A 26,837-nucleotide genomic window follows, 5' to 3' on the forward strand; every position below is an offset into this window, starting at 1 on the left:
GTAATTTCTATCTTATTTTTAGTTACGGATAATTGCCAATGATGTCACGTTTAGTATACACAACGCTGTTTTCTTAATAGCAATATGATACAAACAAGTTATAAAAAAAAAAGGCGTTCGCTCGATCTTCCTTAGTCAGTTGAACAAAAAGAAATTTTCACAACATATGATTGATTTGGTTGTCCTAGCAAGCTGTTTTAGCAAACGACTAGAGGTTGCAACTGTTGTTCATTGAAAACGAAAATCTAGCGTCAGCAAGAAATTTTTGAATACATAATGTACACAAAAGTGGCACTTACAAATGAAAATGTAAAAAAAACTGTTTACCTTGATGCCAGACTCGCAGAGATGTTGTCGCTCGTTGCTATCGACTGCGAACAGCTTTGTTGTTTTTCGAAGTGCCTCTTCATTCTACTTATAGCCGAAGTTTGGCTTCGAAAAAAAATACGAACGTCGTTAAGCTCAACGAGCTGCTTTAATTGTTGTTCGTGCGAAAACGAAATGCTTAAACGGATAAAAGTGTTGGCGTAATTACACTTTTCGACCGCGATGCAGTTTGTCAACTCTAGCGTACTTTTTTGGCTCGTGGAGCAAAAGCCTCATGATAATAGCAACAGGCTTAAATGTCTTAACATGTCAGCAAAGGCTTAATATGCTTAATAAACTGTGGTTAAGCTTTTGCGGTGCAGTTCATTTACAACTTAATTTGCAACTTGCTGGCACAAGCAAACGTTTATGACTTCTCGTTTAAGACAGTTGAGCGAAATCAGTCGACTCACTCATTCTCCCTTTTCTGTTTTGTTTTTGTTTTGTTTTTTGTTTTTGTTTTTGTTTTTGTTTGTTTTTTTTTTTTCTTTGTTTGTCTTTTGTTTAAAAATGTAAAAAACTCGAAAGGAAAGTTGTTGCTTTGTTTGCTTATTGAAAGTTTTCGCCAGTTGCAAGACTTAGTTTTGTTTTTGTTTACTTATTAAAATATCGAGGAAATATTTGAGGACATCGCATTCTAATGGTGCCTTTATAACAACATCTAACGATTTAACGTTTAATGTTGTGCTCAAAAAAAAATTCCTTTTATATCTCTCAATGGTCTCCAACGATAAACTGCCGACCAATCGCAACGATTAAACAGCCAACCAATGGCAGCTCAATGGTCTCCAAACAAGAGACTGCCGACCAATGGCAGCTCAGTGGTTTGAGAAGTGAGATCATTCGATTTCCTTTTATTATCTCCAGTTTGAACTAGTGCTTGGCTTGTGGTGCAGAAACTAAAACTTCCCGTTTTTGTATTTTGTTTTGAATTTCTTTGCTTTGAGCTTTTTAATCGATCGATAGCTTTAGGAGAAAAGAAGAAACCCCTCTGACGAAGTCTTGGCTTTTTAAAAACGCTCAAATTTTGGCAAACAAATCTCATACGAAACGCTACTTTGATGTCAAGCTTTCGTTACTCCCTACTCCCTTCTAGCGAGGGCGGCAAAAAGGTGTTGCATCCTAGAGCTAAAAGTGAGGAGGGAAGCAAGTTTTTTTTTCGTTTTGTTTGCTTTTTATGTTTTTTGTTTTTTTGAGGGGGGAGAGTTAGAGGGTAAGGGGGTTAGGATTAGAGGGGGTTGGGGTTACGGTTTGGAAACCTGGGGGACGAGGATATCAAGCAGGAGTTTAGTGTCCGAGGGGGCTCCTTCGGTTGTAACGTGCCGCTAGGTGCACGCGTCTAGTAGTTTCGTTGCATCGACCTAGAGGAGTTCTCCGAAAGGTCTTGCGCTTTGGGCTCGGGCAAACGGCCTGCATCCATTGTAACACGGTCTCTGCCGTTAGAAAATCGTTAACCAGGCTTTTGTGAGCTTAACAACCATCCCTTTGAGTTTAAAACGAACGTTTCCCCAAAAGCCATTCGAGATGGAGGTACTCACGGAGGTTTGTTACGGTAACAACCCTGTGGTTTGCCATCTTCTTTCTTTCCGCAGCGTCGCAAACGGATCGGCCGGTCTCTTAGGTGACGAAAAAACGTCTGATCTCTCGACTGAAATGCTTAACGTACTAAGATTAGAAGAGTTAGTACTAAGAGTCGCATCTGGCCGCCGTAATTTTCTTCGATGATGTACTGAAAATTTCGTGACGTCGTTTTCAAAGCTCTAGGGTCGATTTTAACCTTCGACCTTAAAGTCGATTTAGCCTTCGGTGTGGCTCTGTACAACTTTTGCGGTGAAAAAGCTTGCGCGGAGTCTACAGTTGTATTTAGCCGACAGACGCTGGCAACGCAGAAACAGAATGACTCTTGGGCGGCGCAAACCGAGCGTTCAGCAAATTCTAGCATTTTACGTCAAAGCGGACAATCTGCACGACAAATAAAGCTAACTTTCTCGTTGCAACAGTTAGTCACTGGATCGTTGGACGAGTGTGTACAGCTGTTTTGCGTCGAAAGCCGACCGGTGGTCGGATGCGACTCTTCTTTTCATTCGAAAATCAGAACCTGGCCATCAGTCGTGTATCACCATCGAATGCTTAATGTAGTGATTTCTCGAAACGACAAAAGCTTGTAAAACAAACAGCTTCGCTGTACTGTTGCCTAATATGTTAACGGATGGCCAGGAACAACCTTGGTCTGTAATGAATGAGTTCGTTTTTCCATTCGAGGCACTAATTACTGCAGTTTAAAAGTCACCTAAAGTATAAGCTCATCTCTCCATTCAAGAAAAACAAGCATCAGAGTTTCGGAAAGTTTGCATGCACGACACACCATCGATGATACTTAAACAAACAGAAAATGAATTGCAAAACAGAACCACTGAATTGCAAAACAAAACAACGGACAGCTTGTAAAATGCATGGTGATGAGCTTCTTCAATCCAATCAAGGAACCAAGCATCACAGTTTCGGCAATGGTGCATGTGCAAATCAGCAAACTGTGATACTTAATCAAACAACTTCACTGTTTTGCTTAGTTTAAGAACGGATGGCTAAGAACAACCTCGTTAGTGAGTATGAAGTCATCTCTTCATTCCAGGAATTAATAATAATCAGAGTTTTAGAAGTCTCTTACGTGCGATACTACTATCAACGGTACTTAATCAAACAGCCTCTCAGAATGGCCTAGTTTGAGAACGGAAGGCTAGGAACAACCTTAGTAGTGAGTCATCAGTTCAACTTTTCATTCAAGGAATTAAGCATCTAAAATCTGAAAAATAAAAAGAAGAGCTCTTTGTTAGAAGTTCTTATTTTTATTTTTCCTCAACTTCTATTTCTTTTCTTTTTTTTACTTTTTTTTTTTAATGATAGTTTTCTTTTTTTTTATCTATTTTGTTCGTTTAAATTAATACAACAGGCGTTTTAGGTCGTTTCTGTAACATTATTTAACACTTTAAATTGTAATAAATATTTGAACAGAAGAAAATCCCTTTCGTAACGTTAAAATGTCATAAGAACATTTCATCTTTACCAAATACGCTTGTAAAAATAGTTTCACTTTTAAAGTTTGTTGTATATGTCTTTTAATTTAGTGAATCGCAATTTTGGATTTTCTTAGGCGCACATCTACTTTAGTTGCTTTTTCTTAAAGAAAGGTCACCAGAGTTTTCTTACACAGCCCCTGCAGCATATTCTTTAACAAAATACTCTTTTGAAAAGTTTTACATTGAAATAAACAAAAGCCATTTGCGTAAGTAGAGATAACTTAGAGAATAAAAAGTGCATAACGCCTCGCTACTTTGATGAAGAAGAAACGGATGACTAAATGCAACTTTTTAATTTCGTGTGCTATCTCTTTCGATTAAGGTACTTTTTGAATATTTTTTCAAAGAAATGTTAGCGTAGTTTTCCTTTTTTAAATTTAAATCATGTTTAAAGGTAGTTTTGAATGTTTTTTCAAAGAAATGTTAGCGTAGTTTTCATCTATTAAATTTAAATCATGTTTAAAGGTAGTTTTTGAATGTTTTTTCAAAGAAATGTTAGCGTAGTTTTCATCTATTAAATCTAAATCATGTTAAAGGTAGTTTTCGAATATTTTTTCAAAGAATTGTTAGCGTAGTTTTCCTCTTTTAGATCTAGCTTATGTTTAAGGTAGTTTTTGAGTATTTTTTCAAAGAAAAGTTAGCGTAGTTTTCCTCTTTTAGATCTAGCTTATGTTTAAGGTAGTTTTTGAGTATTTTTTCAAAGAAAAGTTAGCGTAGTTTTCCTCTTTTAGATCTAGCTTATGTTTAAGGTAGTTTTTAAATATTTTTTTAAAGAAAAGTTAGCATAGTTTTCCTCTTTTGGATATAGCTTATGTTTAAGGTAGTTTTTAAATATTTTTTTTAAAGAAAAGTTAGCGTAGTTTTCCTCCTTTAGATCTAGCTTATAATTCAGGTAGTTTTTGAATATTTTTTCAAATAAAAATTAGCAAAGTATAGTTTATTTAGCATGACATCACAAAATACTAAACTCAAAAAGGCAAGATAAAGTATAAGATAAACGTAAAATAAGATATAGATGAAACAAATGTTAGGCTGCATAAAATCAAAAACTGCATTGCCTATCATAAACACAAATGTCTAGTGAGAGCTTTTAAAGGTCGTTCTTTTCGTCTTTTAATTTGGTGAATCGCGATTTGAATTTTCTAAGGCGCACATGTCTTTCAGTTGCTTTTTTCTTAAGGAAAGGTCGCCAGAGTTTTTTACGCAGCTCCTGCAGCATAATCTTTAACAAAATACTCTTTTGTATATCATTACATAGAAATAAACAAAATCATATGCGTAAACAGAGATAAATTAGAACGCAAAAGTGCATAAAAAGCCTCGCTACTTTGCTATAGAAGAAGTGGATGACTAGATACAACTTTGTAAATTCGTGCACTACCTCAATGGATTAAGGTATTTTTCGAAAGTTTTTTAAAAGCATAAATAGCGTAGTCTTCCTCTTTTAAATCTAGCTTATGTCTAAGGCAGTTTTTGAATAGATTTTCAAAGAAAGGTTAGCGTACTTTTCCACTTTTAAGTTTAGCTTATGTAGCTTGACAAAACAACACACAAAAAGACAAGATAAAGTATCAGATAAACGTAAAATAAAATATAAATGAAACTAAAGTTAGGCTGCATAAAAAACAAACAACTTAATAATCTACTAGACATGTTTAAGTTGAATTAAGTAAAGTCCTTTGCGCAAATTTGGGTAAATAAGAGAGTAAAAATCCATAAAAAGAAGAAGTGGATGAGTAGATACAATTTTTTAAATTTGTGTGCTATCTCTATTGAATAAGGTAGTTTTCGAGAGTTTTTTCAAAGCAAAATTAGCGTAGTGTTCCTCTTTTAAATCTAGATTATCTCAAAAATAGATTTCGAATAGTTTTTCAAAGAAAGGTTAGCGCAGCTTTCCTCTTTTAACATTAGCTTATGTAGCTTGACATCACAGAACACAAAAAGATAAAATAAAATATAAGACAAACGTAAAATGAAAAATAGATGTAGCTAAAGTTAGGCAGCATAAAAAACCAACAACATAATAATCTACTAGGCATGTTTAAATTGAATTAAATAAAATCCTTTGCGCAAAAATAGGTATGTTAGAGAGTAAAAGCGCATAGAAAGCCTCGCTACTTTGCTGTGAAAGAAGTGGATGACTAGATACAACTTTTTAAAATCCTGTGCTATCTCTATCGATTAAGGTAGTTTTCGAAAGATTTTTCAAAGCAAAAATAGCGTAGTCTTTCTCTTTTAAATCTAGATTATGTCTAAGGTAGTTTTTGAACAGCTTTTCAAAGAAAGGTTAGCGTAGCTTTCCTCTTTTAAGTTTAGCTTATGTAGCTTGACATCACAAAACACAAAATTCAAAAAGACAAAATAAAATATAAGATAAACGTAAAATAAAATATAGATGAAGCTAAAGTTAGACTGCATAAAAAAACAACAACGTAATAACCTACTAGAATCTAATAAAACCCTATGCACAAATGTAGGTATGTTAGAGAGTAAAAGTGCATAAAAAGCCTCGCTACTTTGTTTAAGGTAGTTTTTGAATAGTTTTTCAAAGAAAGCTTAGCGTAGTTTTCCTCTTTAAAGTTTGGCTTATGTAGCTTGACATCACAAAACACAAAACACTAAAAGGAAAGGTAATATAAAAGTTAATCGTAAAATAAAATGTAGGTGAAATAAATGTTAGGCTGCATAAAAGAAAAAAAAAATCGTAACATAATAATCTTCTATATATGTTTGGATTGAATTAAATGAATTCCTTTGCGTAAATATAAGCAAACTAGTGAGAAAAAGTGCATAAAGAGCCTCGCTACTTTGCTGCAGAAGTAGTGGATGACTATATGCAATTTTTTAAAATCGTGTGCTATCTCTATCGATTAAGGTAGTTTTCGAAAGTTTTTTCAAAGTAAAAATAGTGTAGTTTTCCTCTTTTAAATCTAGCTTTTGTCTAGGGTAGTTTATGAATAGATTTTCAAAGAAAGGTTAGCGTAGCATTCCACTTTTAAGTTTAGCTTAAGTTGCTTGGCATCACAAAACTCAAAACTCAAAAAGAAAAGATAAAATATATGATAAACCTAAAACATAATATAGATGAAACTAAAGTTAGGCTGCATAAAAAACCAACAACATAATAATCTACTAGGCATGTTTAAATTGAATTAAATAAAATCCTTTGCGCAAATGTAGGTATGTTAGAGAGTAAAAGTGCATGAAAAGCCTCGCTACTTTGTTAAAGGTAGTTTTTGAATAGTTTTTCAAAGCAAGTTTAGCGTAGTTTTCCTCTTTTATGTTTAGACTATGTAGCTTGACATCACAGAACACAAAGCTCAAAAAGGCAAGATAAAATATAAGTTAATCGTAAAATATAGATGTAACAAAGTTTAGACTGCATAAAAAACCAACAACATAATAATCTACTAGGCATGTTTAAGTTGAATTAAATAATGTCCTTTGCGCAAATATAGGAAAGTTAGAGTAAAAATCCATAAAAAGCCTCGATACTTTGCTGAAGAAGAAGATGACTATATGCAACTTTTTAAAATTGTGAGCTATCTATATCGATTTAGGTCCTTTTTGAGTACTTTTTCAAAGAAAAGTTAGCGCAGTTTTCCCCTTTTAAGATTAGATTATGAAGCTTGACATAACAAAACACAAAACTAACAAAGGCAAGATAAAATATAAGGTAAACGCAATATAATGTATAGATGAAACTAAAGTTAGGCTGCATAAAACAAACGGGTAACAATACTCTTCTATGTATGTTTACATTGAGTTAAATAAAATCCTTTGCGCAAATATAGGTATGTTAGAGAATAAAAGTGCATAAAAAGCCTCAGTACTTTGCTGTAGAAGAAGTGGATGAGTAGATACAATTTTTTAAATTTGTGTGCTATCTCTATCGAATAAGTTAGTTTTCGAGAGTTTTTTCAAAGCAAAATTAGCGTAGTGTTCCTCTTTTAAATCTAGATTATCTCAAAAATAGATTTCGAATAGTTTTTCAAAGAAAGGTTAGCGCAGCTTTCCTCTTTTAACATTAGCTTATGTAGCTTGACATCACAGAACACAAAAAGATAAAATAAAATATAAGACAAACGTAAAATGAAAAATAGATGTAGCTAAAGTTAGGCTGCATAAAAAACCAACAACATAATAATCTACTAGGCATGTTTAAATTGAATTAAATAAAATCCTTTGCGCAAAAATAGGTATGTTAGAGAGTAAAAGCGCATAAAAAGCCTCGCTACTTTGTTAAAGGTAGTTTTTGAATAGTTTTTCAAAGACAGGTTAGCGTAAATTTCCTCTTTAAAGTTTAGCTTATGTAGCTTGACATCACAAAATATAAAACTCAAAAAGACAAGATAAAATATAAGATAAACGCAAAATAAAATATAGATGAAACTAAAGTTAGGCTGCATACAAAACCAACAACATAATATTCTACTAGTTATGTTTAAATTGAATTAAATAAAATCCTTTACGCAAATATAGGTAAGTTAGAGAGTAAAAGTGCATAAAAAGCTTTACTTTGCTGAAGAAGAAGATGAATAGATGCAACTTTTTAAATTCGTGAGCTATCTCTATCGGTGTAAGGTAGTTTTTGAACAATTTTTCAAAGAAAAGTTAGCCTAGTTTTCTTCTTTTAAGTTTAAATTATGTAGCTTGACATCACAAAATACAAAACTCAAAAAGACAAGATAAAATATAAGATAAACGCAAAATAAAATATAGATGAAACTAAAGTTAGGCTGCATACAAAACCAACAACATAATATTCTACTAGAAAAGTTAGCCTAGTTTCCTTCTTTTAAGTTTAGATTATGTAGCTTGACATCACAAAACACAAAAAGGCAAGATAAAATACAAGGTAAACGTAAAATAAAATAGAAGTCAAACAAAAGTTAGGTTGCATAAATACAAAAACTGCATTGCCAAAAATAGAATTTGTTGTCTAGAAAGACCTTTTAAACTTTGTTTCTTTCGTTTTTTGACTTAGTGAATCGCGATCTGGTTTTTCTTAGGCGCGCTTGTTTCTTAGTTGTTTTTTTTGTAAAGAAACTTTATTCAGACGTTTTTTTTTACGCAACTCCTTTAACATTATTTTTAACAAAGTATTCTTTTATACGTGTTTACATTGAAATAAAACCCTTTGCGTAAATAGAGATAAATTAGAGAGCAAAAGTACATAAAAAGCCTCGCTACTTTGCAGAAGAAGAATTGGATGGCAAGATTCGTGTGCTTTCTCTTTCGTTTAAGGTACTTCTTGAATATTTTTTCAAAGAAAAGTTAGCGTAGTTTTCCCCTTTTAAGTTTAGCTTACGCAGCTTGACATCACAAAACGCAAAAACCAATAAGGCATGATAAAATACAAGATAAACGTAAAATAAAATAGAAGTGAAACAAAAGTTAGACTGCATAAAAACAAAAAAAAAAAAAAAAACATAATATACTTCTATGTATGTTTACATTGATCTAAACAAAATCCTTTGTGTAAAGATATGAAAAAATAGAGAGTAAGAGTTCATAAAAAAGCCTCGCTATTTTGCTGAAGAAGAAATGGATGTCTAGATCTTTTAAAATAAGGAACTTTTTGATTTCTTTTTCCGAAAAATGGTTGGAGCAGTTTTCCTTTTTTAAATTTCACTTATGCAGTTTAACATCACAGGAAATATTATTTTGCTTTTTAACAAACTCTTAAAAACATCAGAAGTAATTCTAAATGCAACTCTATTAAAAGTTTTCACAGAATAACAAAACGACTTCTTTTTTTTTTTTTTAAAGATAAAAAAAAGTTTGAACTATCTTTAAATAAGAAATGTGAGAACAGTTTAACAGAACTTCTTGTTTATTATGTCTTTAGCGAAACAGATAAAAATATTTGCAAAAGCATAGATAAAACAAACTACACAAAAGGCCCATCTTTATTGCCAAACTGAACAAACTTATCTAAACTACATAAATGGTTTCACGATATTGCCATATTGAACAAACTTTTCTAAACTACCCTCTTTTTGAATTTTTAGCTTCATGTTTTTAATTTTGTCTTTAATATGGCTTTGGTAGGAGTACTTTTGCAAGACATGAATGAGCTTGTCACTGCTATGATTTGCCAAGATGCCAAGGTAATCTTTGTACGAGCAACTTGAGCTTACATCTGTAAACACGTCTTGCAAGATGTATGCCAACACCAAAGCTGCACATCGTGGAAAACTTCTGGTGTTGAACCATTCGTTGTGGCCAGGGCAAGCATTCAGCTCTTCAACTATTTCATCTAAAATTTTACAAACTCAAGTCATAACACAAAGTGATTAAATCAAATATTCATTTGGTTCTGAAGTAAGACAAGATTTATTCTGTTTTTTTATTTATTTTTTTTTTGTTGACCTTATTGTTTGCACTGATAGCAATAACTGGTTTTTGAAAGATTACCTAAATGGCATTGGCTAACTTCTGCTTTGTTTTCCTTTGTTCTTGGCTGAGTTGATCCTGAAATAAAATAAAACCATGTTCATTTTTCTAATTCATAAAAACCATCAACAGTTTCTAAGTGTTAGAGATGATAACAAGCTGTGCATGATTTCTAACGGTGATGTTTCTAACTTCATCATTAGAAATCGGGTAGACACAACTTTCTAAAAGTGCACTTAGCAATGATGGCTAGTTTTTGTTAACAGTTAACCATCTGAAATTGTGCAAGAAGAGGTTTGTGTTTATATATCTTTGTATAAATTAGGTTTTACATTACCGATGAGTTCTTGAGTGAAAGATGGCATTTCCAACTTGATTTTTTTTCTTCTTGGATCTTTTACTTCTAAAACATAATCAGTTTTAGTATCATTCACTTGTATAAACATTTAAGCAATCACAGAATTAGTCCTGCAACAAATACATACACACTTCTGTGTTGTTTTTTTGTTTTGTTTTGTTTTTTTTACAGCTCTAACAATAACAATAGGGCAAGGAGTTGATTTGGGCATTTTCATTTTTTGAAAGCGTGTTGAGATTTGCATAAAAATCAAAAATCAAAAATCAAAAAGAATTTACCTCTGGATGTAGAGGCAAGACTTTGGCTAAATAGGCTACCAACAGATTGAACAGCATAAGGTGAGAGCTGCTTTGCAAGAACAGTACCAGCCTGTTGGACAGGAACAGCTGAAACTGGATCAGATGAAAGAAACAAACTGGGTTTGGCCAATGTTTGCTGAAAAGCAACAAGGCTAGGAGTCAGAGGAACAGAAAAGACCTCTTTTGAAGGACAGAAAGCGACTTGCTGAGAAGGAGAAGCAGAAACAGGTTTGGCAACCACTTGCTCATTAAAGTAAACTGGAGAAAGTTTTGCATGGTGTTCAATAAAATCCGGTTCATCAGGAAATAATGTTAATGCAAGAGGAGAACAAGCTGTGCCAACAGGAACAGCTAGAGTCTGATCTACATCCATACAAACAGCTTGTTCGTTAGGAACTAGTTGTGCAAGAGCAGGGGATAGTTCAAGAACTGGACCAGCGATTGTTTGTTCAGATGGAACAGACGAAACAGGAGTTGAGGTAGGTTCACACAAGAAATCTACGGCATGGTCGTTGCTATCCTCTAAAGGAACATTGTTTTCTACAGCTGGAGAAAACGGAACCACTGTGGTACAGCTGAAAGTAGCAGCACATTCTTCAGAGTCAGAACCGGAGTCTAAATCTTCCTCAAAGATGTCCTCAACCTCATGAAAACCGTACTCCTCTGCATTAGTTTGGAGCCAGTCCATCACATCCTTCTCCTTCTTTGGTGGTCTCTCAGACTTTTCAACAGTCAAAGACTCTATGACTCCGAAGGACTGTCCGATGCCCAGGGCAAAGCGCAACTCCTCTGCAGCGTTCCACTGGGACACATAAAAGCTATCCATTGTGTTCCTGCTGTGCTTCATGTAGAGTGTAGCAAACCGCTCGCGATCTTCTTTGCTGTTGTTGGCAAAGTAAGTGGCTATCGAACCGCGAATGCAAGTGGGAGTAAGACGCTTCATGGGAATGTTTACTTGGCTTTTTCTGAAGCAGGACGTCAGGCAAGAGGAGATAGCAGAGGAACCCATCTGGTAAACAGGCACTCTAGTTGCACCGAGTGTCACACATTCGTCTTTGTTGGGTCTCATCGATGGAAAAAGGGGCCTGTAGCAGTCGCTCAACTCCAAAACAGTCTTGGTGTCTGCAGCCATGTAGTGAGAGTCGTTGACAAGAAGGTCTCTGTATCTCAGCAAATAAATATCGATCAACACTTTCAAGTCGTTCGGCACTAGAATGTTTTTGGCTCCGTACTTGTATGCTGTTTTGTAGCGCTCTTGCACAATGCAATATCCACACTCACTCTTCTCAGCAGCCATGTAGTCTCTAATGTTTAAAAGAGCAATGTTAGATTTTCTTAAACTGTTAATTACAGTGACAGAGAGCAGAAGATGGTTTCGTAGAGACACAGCATTGTCTCTAGTCGGTGTAAGAGACGGCTTTCTAATCGATTCCACTAACTGTCTTACGTATGCAGACTTGCCATATTCGTTCAGCAAACTGACATTGATGATGTTGATGCATTTTTTGCTTTTCACAAGGCTCCTCCTCAAAGAACGAAAGGGCCTCAGCACTTTTTGTAACTCCTCCACCTTGCAGCGCAAACGTCGGATGGCCTCATGAGAAAGTCCGAAATAGACATTCCTGGCTTCACTGAAACGAAACAGGAGACAAAGGTAGACAAGGCGGTTGTACAACGTGTGACAAGACATGGCTTTTGTTTGGTCAAGTTCACTCAGCTTGGAATTGAGCTGAATGTTTTTAAAGTGCATGGAAAAGTATCTATCCTCCAAAACGTTGGAATTGGTGAGAGCGTTCGGGTGCAGCGTCAGCGTGCTGTCACAACATGTCAATATTTCAACAACTGCATTTTTGTAGATCTTTGCTTGTGACAAAGTGTTGTTGTTGGCTACCACAAGCCACTTTTCAAAATCTCTGAAGAGCTCATCTGCTGACTGGTAATAAAAGTGAAAAGCATCTTTGTCCAGCTGAAACAAGAGTCTCTTATCTTCTGTCAAGACGGAGGAGTTGGAAACCAAGTGCTTTAAGGAATTAAAATCAGAGTCTAGGACGGATTCGGTGTTCAGCTCTTTGTTTTCTACAGAGGTGCAGTGGTTTGCAGAAGGAGCCTCGGACGAACCAGCAACTGATGAGGGCAAGCTTAAAAGAGGATCAGAGGAAAGAACCGGAGAAGAAAAAGAGGAGGAAGGCCCAGGAGCAGAGGATGCAGAGCCTGATGCAGACGCTTGTTCAGCTACTGGCTTAATACCAAAGAAGGCAGGTCGAATAAATTGAGGGACATAGAGCTTGTCGTTGTCGTATCGCTTTGCCTCTGCAATCTTTTGTTTGATCGTCTTGGAATCGTAGAAATGAGTCTCTTTCAAGTGTATGTCCAGTCGGTCGTAATACTTCCAACATTGCAAACAGGGGTAAGGTTTTGGACAGCCGGACTTGCGTTCGAGACGAGCATGCTGAAACTTCCTGACCATTGCAGAGTAAAAGATGGAAGCTTCATCCAAAGTCCAAGAATGATCTTTTTTAGTCAAGTGTCTTTTAATGCTTGTGGAGGAATGTTTGCACAAAGGCATCGGACAGCTAACAGCGTACCTCTTCTTGGTACCATAGAAAGGTACAACCCTGTTTACGGAGCCACACGCTGCAACTAATGCGGCCCTGACTTTGTTTTTGAGCTTTAAGTCTCTCTGTTCTTGTGACTGCCTTCTTTTCTTTTTTTTCGCTTTAGAGTTCGGAGAAGGGGCAACAACAGTGTTGTTTTCTTGTGAAGAAGACATGTTCAGGTGTTTGTTTGCAACGGTTTATGCTAAAAAAAAGAAGACAGTTAGTGAGAGTGTTTTTCTTCTGCCTGCATCCTGGAATCCTGGAATGTTTACAACTGCAGGGAAGAGCTGTGTTTTTTCGAATCCTCTGCAAAAGAGAAAAAAGAAAGAAAAGAGAGCAACAAGAAGAAACAAAGTTTCCACTAGCAAATGAAAAAGAATGAGAGCAACTAGCATTACATGCATGGTGGCAGCAGTGATTGCTATTATGAGAAGGAGAATGAGAAAAAAAAAAAAAAAAAAGAAACAAATAAATAAAGAGATGGAGTTTGAGAGGATCTCGCAACCATATGACTCAAAGAAAGAAACTGTGTTGAAAAAAGGCAAGAGAGGGCAAATAGAACTTGCTAACAAGGACAAATGACAGACATAACTACAACAGTAACAACTCTCATTGCAAGCATAATAACAACAGCATCAGCATCACTGACTCAGAGAGTGTTGACATAACAAAAAAGAAAACAAAAGTACAAGCCAAGTGGGGGAACATTAACAAACACTCATTGCAACTATAACAACAACAACAACAACAGCAACAGCATCACTGACTCAGAGGGTATTGATAAAAAAAAACAAGCAAAACAAAAACAAACAAAAAAACAAATAAAAAAACAAAACAAGCAAATTGGGTGAACAGTAACAACTCTCATTGCAAGCATAATAACAACAACAGCATCAGCATCAGCATCACTGACTCAGAGAGTGTTGACAAAATAAAATAGACAATAAGCAAGCAAAGTGGGTGAACAGTAACAACTCTCACTGCAAGCATAATAACAACAACAGCATCAGCATCAGCATCACTGACTCAGAGAGTGTTGATAAAATAAAACAGATTATAAACAAACAAAGTGGGTGAACAGTAACAGCTCTCATTGAAAGCATAATAACAACAACAGCATCACTAACTCAGAGGATATATAAAAAAACAAACAAACAAACAAACAAAACAAAAACAAAAAAAAACAAGCAAAGTGGCTGAACAGTAACAGCTATCATTGCAAGTAAAATAACAACAACAGCATCAGCAACATCATCACTGACTCAGAGAGTGGTGATAAAATAAAACAGATTAAAAAACAAGCAAAGTGGCTAAACAGTAACAACTATAAATACAAGTAAAATGACAAAAGCAGCAACAGCATCACTAACTCGCAGGGTGTTGAAAAAAAAAAAGCAACAAACAAATAAAGCAAGCAAAGTGGGTGAACATTAACACTCATTGCAACTATAATAACACCAACAGCAACAGCATCAGTGACTCAAAGGGTGTTGATAAACAAAAACAAAGGCACAAACAAAACAAGCAGAGTGGGTGAACATTAACAACACTTATTGCAAGCATAATAACAACAACAGCATCAGCATCACTGACTCAGAGAGTGTTGATAAAATAAAATAGATTATAAACATGCCAAGTTTGTGAACATTAACAAACACTCATTGCAACTATAACAACGACTACAGCAACAGCATCACTTACTCAGAGAGTGTTGAGAAAAAAAACAACAAAAAAAACAAAAACAAAACAAAACAGAAAACAGAAGTACAAGCCAAGGGGGGAACATTAACAAACACTCATTGCAACTATAACAACAACAACAGCAACAGCATCACTTACTCAGAGGATATTGATAAAAAAAACAAACAAACAAACAAACAAAACAAGCAAAGTGGCTGAACAGTAACAGCTATCATTGCAAGTAAAATAACAACAACAGCATCAGCAACATCATCACTGACTCAGAGAGTGGTGATAAAATAAAACAGATTAAAAAACAAGCAAAGTGGCTGAACAGTAACAACTATAAATACAAGTAAAATGACAAAAGCAGCAACAGCATCACTAACTCGCAGGGTGTTGATAAAAAAAAAAGCAACAAACAAATAAAGCAAGCAAAGTGGGTGAACATTAACACTCATTGCAACTATAATAACACCAACAGCAACAGCATCAGTGACTCAAAGGGTGTTGATAAACAAAAACAAAAGCACAAACAAAACAAGCAAAGTGGGTGAACATTAACAACACTTATTGCAAGCACAATAACAACAACAGCATCAGCATCACTGACTCAGAGAGTGTTGATAAAACAAAATAGATTATAAACAAGCCAAGTTGGTGAACATTAACAAACACTCATTGCAACTGTAATAAGAACAACAGCAACAGCATCACTGACACAAAGGGTGTTGATAAACAAAAACAAAAACACAAGCAAAGTGGGTGAACATTAACAACACTCATTGCAACTATAACAACAACAACAGCAACAGCATCACTGGCTCAAAGGGTGTTGATAAAATAAAGAAATAAAAACAAAACAAGCAAAGTGGGTGAACAGTAACAACTCCCATTGCAAGCATAATAACGACAACAGCAACAGCAACACCATCACTGACTCAGAGAGTGTTGATAAAATAAAATAGATTATAAACAAGCCAAGTTGGTGAACATTAACAAACACTCATTGCAACTATAACAACGACTACAGCAACAGCATCACTTACTCAGAGAGTGTTGAGAAAAAAAAAAACAAAAACAAAAAAAAAACAAAACAGAAAACAAAAGTACAAGCCAAGTGGGGGAACATTAACAAACACTCATTGCAACTGTAACAACAACAACAGCAACAGCATCACTTACTCAGAGAGTGTTTATAAATAAAACAAAAAACAAAAACAAGAAACAAAAATACAAGCCAAGTGGGTGATTACTAACAGCGCTAACAGCAGCAACAACAGTGTCTTTAGAAACAACAAACAAGATACAACAGCAACAACTGCTTTTACAGAGTATAACAATAACAACAACATGGCACTAACAACAACAAAAGGGTTGGAATAAAAACCTGTAGGCAAAAGGAGAGCTGCATTCAGACAAGATCGATTACAAAGAGGCTCTTCTTTAGGACAGAGGAGAAACTGCTTTTGAGGGACAGAGGGACTTTTGTTGTTGTGGTTGTTGTTGTTGTTGTGCAGAAACCAACAAACTTTTATTGAACCGAATATAACCGAATATAACCGAAAGTCTTGTTTGCTTCTGTTTTGTGCCATCAAGAAGGGAAAACAAAACATCACAAAACAAACGAAGCAAACGAAACAAACAAACAAACAAACGAACGAAACAAACAAAAAAAAAAAAAAATTAAAAAATTAACAAACAAACAAACAAACAAGCAAACAAACAAAAACAAATAAGAAAAACAGAAAACGCAGTACCGAAACCTCGCCATTTTTTATCCTTCCTCAAGCTTTCTCTGGGCGCCAAAGACCGAGAAAGTTGAGCAAACGTGACGTTGAGGGGGGGGAGGGGGGTACTTAAGGACAGCAGACCGACCAATGGCACGCTTAGGAGAGACCCACGTGAATGCTACATTTTCTTTCTATGTACGCTGAATCCGCTCAAAGTCTGGAATTTCCAGCATTCACGTGTCATCACTCCAGCCACCAGATTGGCCCACACTTTGCACACTTTCAAGACTAGAAACTCACTTGTGCTCAATTTGAGCAAAAAAAAAAAAAAACTAAGTCTCGCATGGCGACAACTTTTCCAAAAGCAAACAAAGGCAAACGAAGGCAAACGAAGAAAAAACAAAAACAAATAAACAAAAACAAAACCGAATAGGGAGAGAGAGAGTGAGTCGACTCATTTCTTTCGACTGCCTTAAACGAGAAGTCTAAAACGTTTAAAAGTTGAAAACTAAGTTTTTTAAATGAACTGCACCGAAAAAACTTTACGACAGTTTAGCTGGTTAAAAACGCAGAGGAAAATATTTTATAAAATTTAAGCGTTCTAAAGATGTCCATTTTTGTTTTTGGCTTTTTTTATTTTGGTTTGTTTCTGGCTTGTTTCTTTCTTTAAATTCTAGCGATCGAGCATATTTGAACGGTTTCATCAACCTGTCGGCGCACGTGCTCGAGAGCTAGAACTTTGATTGCTTTTGTTGTTGAGAATTGAGAATGTCCGAGCAGGTTTTTTTTATCGATTTCATCGCTTGTGGCGAGGCAAAAATCAAAACGCTTTTTGGACGAAAGAAAAGAGATTAAAAGGAAAAAAGAGAAGAAAAAAAAAACAAAAAAATAGGTTATGTGTTATGAACATTTATTTTCTCACGCGATGACGTCTAGTTTTGTTAGAGTAATTAAAATATGGTATCAAGTTTGTAATTTCTATCTTATTTTTAGTTACGGATAATTGCCAATTATGTCACGTTTAGTATACACAACGCTGTTTTCTTAATAGCAATATGATACAAACAAGTTATAAAAAAAAAAGCGTTCGCTCGATTCTTCCTTAGTCAGTTGAACAAAAAGAAATTTTCACAACATATGATTGATTTGGTTGTCCTAGCAAGCTGTTTTAGCAAACGGCTAGAGGTTGCAACTGTTGTTCATTGAAAACGAAAAATCTAGCGTCAGCAACAAATTTTTGAATACATAATGTACGCAAAAGTGGCACTAACAAATGAAAATGTAAAAAAACTGTTTACCTTGATGCCAGACTCGCAGAGATGTTGTCGCTCGTTGCTATCGACTGCGAACAGCTTTGTTGTTTTTCGAAGTGCCTCTTCATTCTACTTATAGCCGAAGTTTTGGCTTCGAAAAAAATACGAACGTCGTTAAGCTCAACGAGCTGCTTTAATTGTTGTTCGTGCGAAAACGAAATGCTTAAAACGGATAAAAGTGTTGGCGTAATTACACTTTTCGACCGCGATGCAGTTTGTCAACTCTAGCGTACTTTTTTGGCTCGTGGAGCAAAAGCCTCATGATAATAGCAAAGGCTTAAAATGTCTTAACATGTCAGCAAAGGCTTAATATGCTTAATAAACTGTGGTTAAGTTTTTGCGGTGCAGTTCATTTACAACTTAATTTGCAACTTGCTGGCACAAGCAAACGTTTATGACTTCTCGTTTAAGACAGTTGAGCGAAATCAGTCGACTCACTCATTCTCCCTTTTCTGTTTTGTTTTTGTTTTGTTTTTTTGTTTTTGTTTTTGTTTTTGTTTGTTTTTTTTTTTTCTTTGTTTGTCTTTTGTTTAAAATGTAAAAAACTCGAAAGGAAAGTTGTTGCTTTGTTTGCTTATTGAAAGTTTTCGCCAGTTGCAAGACTTAGTTTTGTTTTTGTTTACTTATTAAAATATCGAGGAAAATATTTGAGGACATCGCATTCTAATGGTGCCTTTATAACAACATCTAACGATTTAACGTTTAATGTTGTGCTCAAAAAAAAAAATTCCTTTTATATCTCTCAATGGTCTCCAACGATAAAACTGCCGACCAATCGCAACGATTAAACAGCCAACCAATGGCAGCTCAATGGTCTCCAAACAAGAGACTGCCGACCAATGGCAGCTCAGTGGTTTGAGAAGTGAGATCATTCGATTTCCTTTTATTATCTCCAGTTTGAACTAGTGCTTGGCTTGTGGTGCAGAAACTAAAACTTCCCGTTTTTGTATTTTGTTTTGAATTTCTTTGCTTTGAGCTTTTTAATCGATCGATAGCTTTAGGAGAAAAGAAGAAACCCCTCTGACGAAGTCTTGGCTTTTTTAAAAACGCTCAAATTTTGGCAAACAAATCTCATACGAAACGCTACTTTGATGTCAAGCTTTCGTTACTCCCTACTCCCTTCTAGCGGAGGGCGGCAAAAAGGTGTTGCATCCTAGAGCTAAAAGTGAGGAGGGAAGCAAGTTTTTTTTCGTTTTGTTTGCTTTTTTATGTTTTTTGTTTTTTTGAGGGGGGAGAGTTAGAGGGTAAGGGGGTTAGGATTAGAGGGGGTTGGGGTTACGGTTTGGAAACCTGGGGACGAGGATATCAAGCAGGAGTTTAGTGTTAAGGTTAAAGGGCCCACGAGGGGCGTCCTTCAATTGTAAAATGCCTTTAGACGCACGTGTCTAGTCGTCTCGTTGCATCGACCTAGAGGAGTTTTCTGATAGATCTTGCGCTTTGGGCTCAGTTAATCGGTCTGTATCCATTGTAAACACGGTGTCTGCCGTTAGAAAATCGTTAACCAGGCGTTTGTGAGCTTTAACAACCATCCCTTTGAGTTTAAAACGAACGTTTCTTCAAAAGCCACTCGAGATGGAGGTACTCACGGAGGTTTGTTACGGTAACAACCCTGTGGTTTGCCATCTTCTTTCTTTCCGCAGCGTCGCAAACGCATCGGCCGGTCTCTTAGGTGACGAAAAAACGTCTGATCTCTCGACTGGAATGCTTAACGTACTAAGATTAGTAAAGTTAGTACTAAGAGTTGCATCTGGCCGCCGTAATTTTCTTCGATGATGTCTTGAAAATTTCGTGACGTCGTTTTCAAACCTCTAGGGTCGATTTTAACCTTCGACCTTAAAGTCGATTTTAGCCTTCGGTGTGGCTCTGTACAACTTTTGCGGTGAAAAAGCTTGCGCGGAGTCTACAGTTGTATTTAGCCGACAGACGCTGGCAACGCAGAAACAGAATGACTCTTGGGCGGCGCAAACCGAGCGTTCAGCAAATTTCTAGCATTTTACGTCAAAGCGGACAATCTGCACGACAAATAAAGCTAACTTTCTCGTTGCAACAGTTAGTCACTGGATCGTTGGACGAGTGTGTACAGCTGTTTTGCGTCGAAAGCCGACCGGTGGTCGGATGCGACTCTTCTTTTCATTCGAAAATCAGAACCTGGCCATCAGTCGTGTATCACCATCGAATGCTTAATGTAGTGATTTCTCGAAACGACAAAAGCTTGTAAAACAAACAGCTTCGCTGTACTGTTGCCTAATATGTTAACGGATGGCCAGGAACAACCTTGGTCTGTAATGAATGAGTTCGTTTTTCCATTCGAGGCACTAATTACTGCAGTTTTAAAAGTCACCTAAAGTATAAGCTCATCTCTCCATTCAAGAAAAACAAGCATCAGAGTTTCGGAAAGTTTGCATGCACGACACCACCATCGATGATACTTAAACAAACAGAAAATGAATTGCAAAACAGAACCACTGAATTGCAAAACATAACAACGGACAGCTTGTAAAATGCATGGTGATGAGCTTCTTCAATCCAATCAAGGAACCAAGCATCACAGTTTCGGCAATGGTGCATGTGCAAATCAGCAAACTGTGATACTTAATCAAACAACTTCACTGTTTTGCTTAGTTTAAGAACGGATGGCTAAGAACAACCTCGTTAGTGAGTATGAAGTCATCTCTTCATTCCAGGAATTAATAATCAGAGTTTTAGAAGTCTCTTACGTGCGATACTACTATCAACGGTACTTAATCAAACAGCCTCTCAGAATGGCCTAGTTTGAGAACGGAAGGCTAGGAACAACCTTAGTAGTGAGTCATCAGTTCAACTTTTCATTCAAGGAATTAAGCATCTAAAATCTGAAAAATAAAAAGAAGAGCTCTTTGTTAGAAGTTCTTATTTTTATTTTTCCTCAACTTCTATTTCTTTTCTTTTTTTACTTTTTTTTTTTTAATGATAGTTTTTCTTTTTTTTTATCTATTTTGTTCGTTTAAATTAATACAACAGGCGTTTTAGGTCGTTTCTGTAACATTATTTAACACTTTAAATTGTAATAAATATTTGAACAGAAGAAAATCCCTTTCGTAACGTTAAAATGTCATAAGAACATTTCATCTTTACCAAATACGCTTGTAAAAATAGTTTCACTTTTAAAGTTTGTTGTATATGTCTTTTAATTTAGTGAATCGCAATTTGGATTTTCTTAGGCGCACATCTACTTTAGTTGCTTTTTCTTAAAGAAAGGTCACCAGAGTTTTCTTACACAGCCCCTGCAGCATAATCTTTAACAAAATACTCTTTTGAAAAGTTTTACATTGAAATAAACAAAAGCCATTTGCGTAAGTAGAGATAACTTAGAGAATAAAAAGTGCATAAACGCCTCGCTACTTTGATGAAGAAGAAACGGATGACTAAATGCAACTTTTTAATTTCGTGTGCTATCTCTTTCGATTAAGGTACTTTTTGAATATTTTTTCAAAGAAATGTTAGCGTAGTTTTCCTTTTTTAAATTTAAATCATGTTTAAAGGTAGTTTTTGAATGTTTTTTCAAAGAAATGTTAGCGTAGTTTTCATCTATTAAATTTAAATCATGTTTAAAGGTAGTTTTTGAATGTTTTTTCAAAGAAATGTTAGCGTAGTTTTCATCTATTAAATCTAAATCATGTTTAAAGGTAGTTTTCGAATATTTTTTCAAAGAATTGTTAGCGTAGTTTTCCTCTTTTAGATCTAGCTTATGTTTAAGGTAGTTTTTGAGTATTTTTTCAAAGAAAAGTTAGCGTAGTTTTCCTCTTTTAGATCTAGCTTATGTTTAAGGTAGTTTTTGAGTATTTTTTCAAAGAAAAGTTAGCGTAGTTTTCCTCTTTTAGATCTAGCTTATGTTTAAGGTAGTTTTTAAATATTTTTTTAAAGAAAAGTTAGCATAGTTTTCCTCTTTTGGATATAGCTTATGTTTAAGGTAGTTTTTAAATATTTTTTTTAAAGAAAAGTTAGCGTAGTTTTCCTCCTTTAGATCTAGCTTATAATTCAGGTAGTTTTTGAATATTTTTTCAAATAAAAATTAGCAAAGTATAGTTTATTTAGCATGACATCACAAAATACTAAACTCAAAAAGGCAAGATAAAGTATAAGATAAACGTAAAATAAGATATAGATGAAACAAATGTTAGGCTGCATAAAATCAAAAACTGCATTGCCTATCATAAACACAAATGTCTAGTGAGAGCTTTTAAAGTTCGTTCTTTTCGTCTTTTAATTTGGTGAATCGCGATTTGAATTTTCTAAGGCGCACATGTCTTTCAGTTGCTTTTTTCTTAAGGAAAGGTCGCCAGAGTTTTTTTACGCAGCTCCTGCAGCATAATCTTTAACAAAATACTCTTTTGTATATCATTACATAGAAATAAACAAAAACCATATGCGTAAACAGAGATAAATTAGAACGCAAAAGTGCATAAAAAGCCTCGCTACTTTGCTATAGAAGAAGTGGATGACTGTAAATTCGTGCACTACCTCAATGGATTAAGGTATTTTTCGAAAGTTTTTTAAAAGCATAAATAGCGTAGTCTTCCTCTTTTAAATCTAGCTTATGTCTAAGGCAGTTTTTGAATAGATTTTCAAAGAAAGGTTAGCGTACTTTTCCACTTTTAAGTTTAGCTTATGTAGCTTGACAAAACAACACACAAAAAGACAAGATAAAGTATCAGATAAACGTAAAATAAAATATAAATGAAACTAAAGTTAGGCTGCATAAAAAACAAACAACTTAATAATCTACTAGACATGTTTAAGTTGAATTAAGTAAAGTCCTTTGCGCAAATTTGGGTAAATAAGAGAGTAAAAATCCATAAAAAGAAGAAGTGGATGAGTAGATACAATTTTTTAAATTTGTGTGCTATCTCTATTGAATAAGGTAGTTTTCGAGAGTTTTTTCAAAGCAAAATTAGCGTAGTGTTCCTCTTTTAAATCTAGATTATCTCAAAAATAGATTTCGAATAGTTTTTCAAAGAAAGGTTAGCGCAGCTTTCCTCTTTTAACATTAGCTTATGTAGCTTGACATCACAGAACACAAAAAGATAAAATAAAATATAAGACAAACGTAAAATGAAAAATAGATGTAGCTAAAGTTAGGCAGCATAAAAAACCAACAACATAATAATCTACTAGGCATGTTTAAATTGAATTAAATAAAATCCTTTGCGCAAAAATAGGTATGTTAGAGAGTAAAAGCGCATAGAAAGCCTCGCTACTTTGCTGTGAAAGAAGTGGATGACTAGATACAACTTTTTAAAATCCTGTGCTATCTCTATCGATTAAGGTAGTTTTCGAAAGATTTTTCAAAGCAAAAATAGCGTAGTCTTTCTCTTTTAAATCTAGATTATGTCTAAGGTAGTTTTTGAACAGCTTTTCAAAGAAAGGTTAGCGTAGCTTTCCTCTTTTAAGTTTAGCTTATGTAGCTTGACATCACAAAACACAAAATTCAAAAAGACAAAATAAAATATAAGATAAACGTAAAATAAAATATAGATGAAGCTAAAGTTAGACTGCATAAAAAAACAACAACGTAATAACCTACTAGAATCTAATAAAACCCTATGCACAAATGTAGGTATGTTAGAGAGTAAAAGTGCATAAAAAGCCTCGCTACTTTGTTTAAGGTAGTTTTTGAATAGTTTTTCAAAGAAAGCTTAGCGTAGTTTTCCTCTTTAAAGTTTGGCTTATGTAGCTTGACATCACAAAACACAAAACACTAAAAGGAAAGGTAATATAAAAGTTAATCGTAAAATAAAATGTAGGTGAAATAAATGTTAGGCTGCATAAAAGAAAAAAAAAATCGTAACATAATAATCTTCTATATATGTTTGGATTGAATTAAATGAATTCCTTTGCGTAAATATAAGCAAACTAGTGAGAAAAAGTGCATAAAGAGCCTCGCTACTTTGCTGCAGAAGTAGTGGATGACTATATGCAATTTTTTAAAATCGTGTGCTATCTCTATCGATTAAGGTAGTTTTCGAAAGTTTTTTCAAAGTAAAAATAGTGTAGTTTTCCTCTTTTAAATCTAGCTTTTGTCTAGGGTAGTTTATGAATAGATTTTCAAAGAAAGGTTAGCGTAGCATTCCACTTTTAAGTTTAGCTTAAGTTGCTTGGCATCACAAAACTCAAAACTCAAAAAGAAAAGATAAAATATATGATAAACCTAAAACATAATATAGATGAAACTAAAGTTAGGCTGCATAAAAAACCAACAACATAATAATCTACTAGGCATGTTTAAATTGAATTAAATAAAATCCTTTGCGCAAATGTAGGTATGTTAGAGAGTAAAAGTGCATGAAAAGCCTCGCTACTTTGTTAAAGGTAGTTTTTGAATAGTTTTTCAAAGCAAGTTTAGCGTAGTTTTCCTCTTTTATGTTTAGACTATGTAGCTTGACATCACAGAACACAAAGCTCAAAAAGGCAAGATAAAATATAAGTTAATCGTAAAATATAGATGTAACAAAGTTTAGACTGCATAAAAAACCAACAACATAATAATCTACTAGGCATGTTTAAGTTGAATTAAATAATGTCCTTTGCGCAAATATAGGAAAGTTAGAGTAAAAATCCATAAAAAGCCTCGATACTTTGCTGAAGAAGAAGATGACTATATGCAACTTTTTAAAATTGTGAGCTATCTATATCGATTTAGGTCCTTTTTGAGTACTTTTTCAAAGAAAAGTTAGCGCAGTTTTCCCCTTTTAAGATTAGATTATGAAGCTTGACATAACAAAACACAAAACTAACAAAGGCAAGATAAAATATAAGGTAAACGCAATATAATGTATAGATGAAACTAAAGTTAGGCTGCATAAAACAAACGGGTAACAATACTCTTCTATGTATGTTTACATTGAGTTAAATAAAATCCTTTGCGCAAATATAGGTATGTTAGAGAATAAAAGTGCATAAAAAGCCTCAGTACTTTGCTGTAGAAGAAGTGGATGAGTAGATACAATTTTTTAAATTTGTGTGCTATCTCTATCGAATAAGTTAGTTTTCGAGAGTTTTTTCAAAGCAAAATTAGCGTAGTGTTCCTCTTTTAAATCTAGATTATCTCAAAAATAGATTTCGAATAGTTTTTCAAAGAAAGGTTAGCGCAGCTTTCCTCTTTTAACATTAGCTTATGTAGCTTGACATCACAGAACACAAAAAGATAAAATAAAATATAAGACAAACGTAAAATGAAAAATAGATGTAGCTAAAGTTAGGCTGCATAAAAAACCAACAACATAATAATCTACTAGGCATGTTTAAATTGAATTAAATAAAATCCTTTGCGCAAAAATAGGTATGTTAGAGAGTAAAAGCGCATAAAAAGCCTCGCTACTTTGTTAAAGGTAGTTTTTGAATAGTTTTTCAAAGACAGGTTAGCGTAAATTTCCTCTTTAAAGTTTAGCTTATGTAGCTTGACATCACAAAATATAAAACTCAAAAAGACAAGATAAAATATAAGATAAACGCAAAATAAAATATAGATGAAACTAAAGTTAGGCTGCATACAAAACCAACAACATAATATTCTACTAGTTATGTTTAAATTGAATTAAATAAAATCCTTTACGCAAATATAGGTAAGTTAGAGAGTAAAAGTGCATAAAAAGCTTTACTTTGCTGAAGAAGAAGATGAATAGATGCAACTTTTTAAATTCGTGAGCTATCTCTATCGGTGTAAGGTAGTTTTTGAACAATTTTTCAAAGAAAAGTTAGCCTAGTTTTCTTCTTTTAAGTTTAAATTATGTAGCTTGACATCACAAAATACAAAACTCAAAAAGACAAGATAAAATATAAGATAAACGCAAAATAAAATATAGATGAAACTAAAGTTAGGCTGCATACAAAACCAACAACATAATATTCTACTAGAAAAGTTAGCCTAGTTTCCTTCTTTTAAGTTTAGATTATGTAGCTTGACATCACAAAACACAAAAAGGCAAGATAAAATACAAGGTAAACGTAAAATAAAATAGAAGTCAAACAAAAGTTAGGTTGCATAAATACAAAAACTGCATTGCCAAAAATAGAATTTGTTGTCTAGAAAGACCTTTTAAACTTTGTTTCTTTCGTTTTTTGACTTAGTGAATCGCGATCTGGTTTTTCTTAGGCGCGCTTGTTTCTTAGTTGTTTTTTTTGTAAAGAAACTTTATTCAGACGTTTTTTTTTACGCAACTCCTTTAACATTATTTTTAACAAAGTATTCTTTTATACGTGTTTACATTGAAATAAAACCCTTTGCGTAAATAGAGATAAATTAGAGAGCAAAAGTACATAAAAAGCCTCGCTACTTTGCAGAAGAAGAATTGGATGGCAAGATTCGTGTGCTTTCTCTTTCGTTTAAGGTACTTCTTGAATATTTTTTCAAAGAAAAGTTAGCGTAGTTTTCCCCTTTTAAGTTTAGCTTACGCAGCTTGACATCACAAAACGCAAAAACCAATAAGGCATGATAAAATACAAGATAAACGTAAAATAAAATAGAAGTGAAACAAAAGTTAGACTGCATAAAAAACAAAAAAAAAAAAAAAACATAATATACTTCTATGTATGTTTACATTGAACTAAATAAAATCCTTTGTGTAAAGATATGAAAAAATAGAGAGTAAGAGTTCATAAAAAAGCCTCGCTATTTTGCTGAAGAAGAAATGGATGTCTAGATCTTTTAAAATAAGGAACTTTTTGATTTCTTTTTCCGAAAAATGGTTGGAGCAGTTTTCCTTTTTTAAATTTCACTTATGCAGTTTAACATCACAGGAAATATTATTTTGCTTTTTAACAAACTCTTAAAAACATCAGAAGTAATTCTAAATGCAACTCTATTAAAAGTTTTCACAGAATAACAAAACGACTTCTTTTTTTTTTTTTTAAAGATAAAAAAAAGTTTGAACTATCTTTAAATAAGAAATGTGAGAACAGTTTAACAGAACTTCTTGTTTATTATGTCTTTAGCGAAACAGATAAAAATATTTGCAAAAGCATAGATAAAACAAACTA

At 34.2% G+C, this 26,837-nt stretch overlaps 1 protein-coding gene across 3 annotated transcripts; it reads right to left on the reverse strand.

Moving 5' to 3' along the window:
- Nucleotides 1-9,337: 9,337 nt before the first annotated feature.
- LOC149892690 (uncharacterized) lies at nucleotides 9,338-16,609 on the reverse strand. Of its 3 annotated transcripts, none has more exons than XM_090080099.1 (5): nucleotides 16,543-16,609; nucleotides 10,479-13,298; nucleotides 10,180-10,245; nucleotides 9,864-9,920; nucleotides 9,338-9,705 (listed from the first exon to the last, which is right to left on the reverse strand). In XM_090080099.1, exons 2-5 carry the CDS (start codon nucleotides 13,267-13,269, stop codon nucleotides 9,386-9,388), a joined length of 3,234 nt encoding a protein of 1,077 aa, XP_089936225.1. In that variant the 5' UTR covers nucleotides 13,270-13,298; nucleotides 16,543-16,609; the 3' UTR covers nucleotides 9,338-9,385. The 3 variants fall into 3 exon arrangements, with proteins under 3 accessions (XP_089936225.1, XP_089936223.1, XP_089936224.1); XM_090080097.1 differs by having other exon boundaries at nucleotides 16,537-16,609; XM_090080098.1 differs by lacking the exon at nucleotides 16,543-16,609 and having other exon boundaries at nucleotides 10,479-14,418.
- Nucleotides 16,610-26,837: the final 10,228 nt, after the last annotated feature.

Source organism: Hydra viridissima, unplaced genomic scaffold (assembly GCF_058129835.1).
Source record: "Hydra viridissima isolate aposymbiotic clone 2 unplaced genomic scaffold, HvirCarnegie_v1 scaffold_2, whole genome shotgun sequence".
Lineage (NCBI taxonomy): Eukaryota > Metazoa > Cnidaria > Hydrozoa > Anthoathecata > Hydridae > Hydra > Hydra viridissima.

Coding starts and splice junctions, on each gene's coding strand:
- LOC149892690 (XM_090080099.1), bottom strand. CDS start 13,269: ATGTCTTCTTCACAAGAAAACAACACTGTTGTTGCCCCTTCTCCGAAC. Junction 9,921..10,179: donor TTTCACTCAAGAACTCATCG/GTAATGTAAAAC, acceptor ATTTTATTTCAG/GATCAACTCAGCCAAGAACA. Junction 9,706..9,863: donor AGTTAGCCAATGCCATTTAG/GTAATCTTTCAA, acceptor GTAAAATTTTAG/ATGAAATAGTTGAAGAGCTG.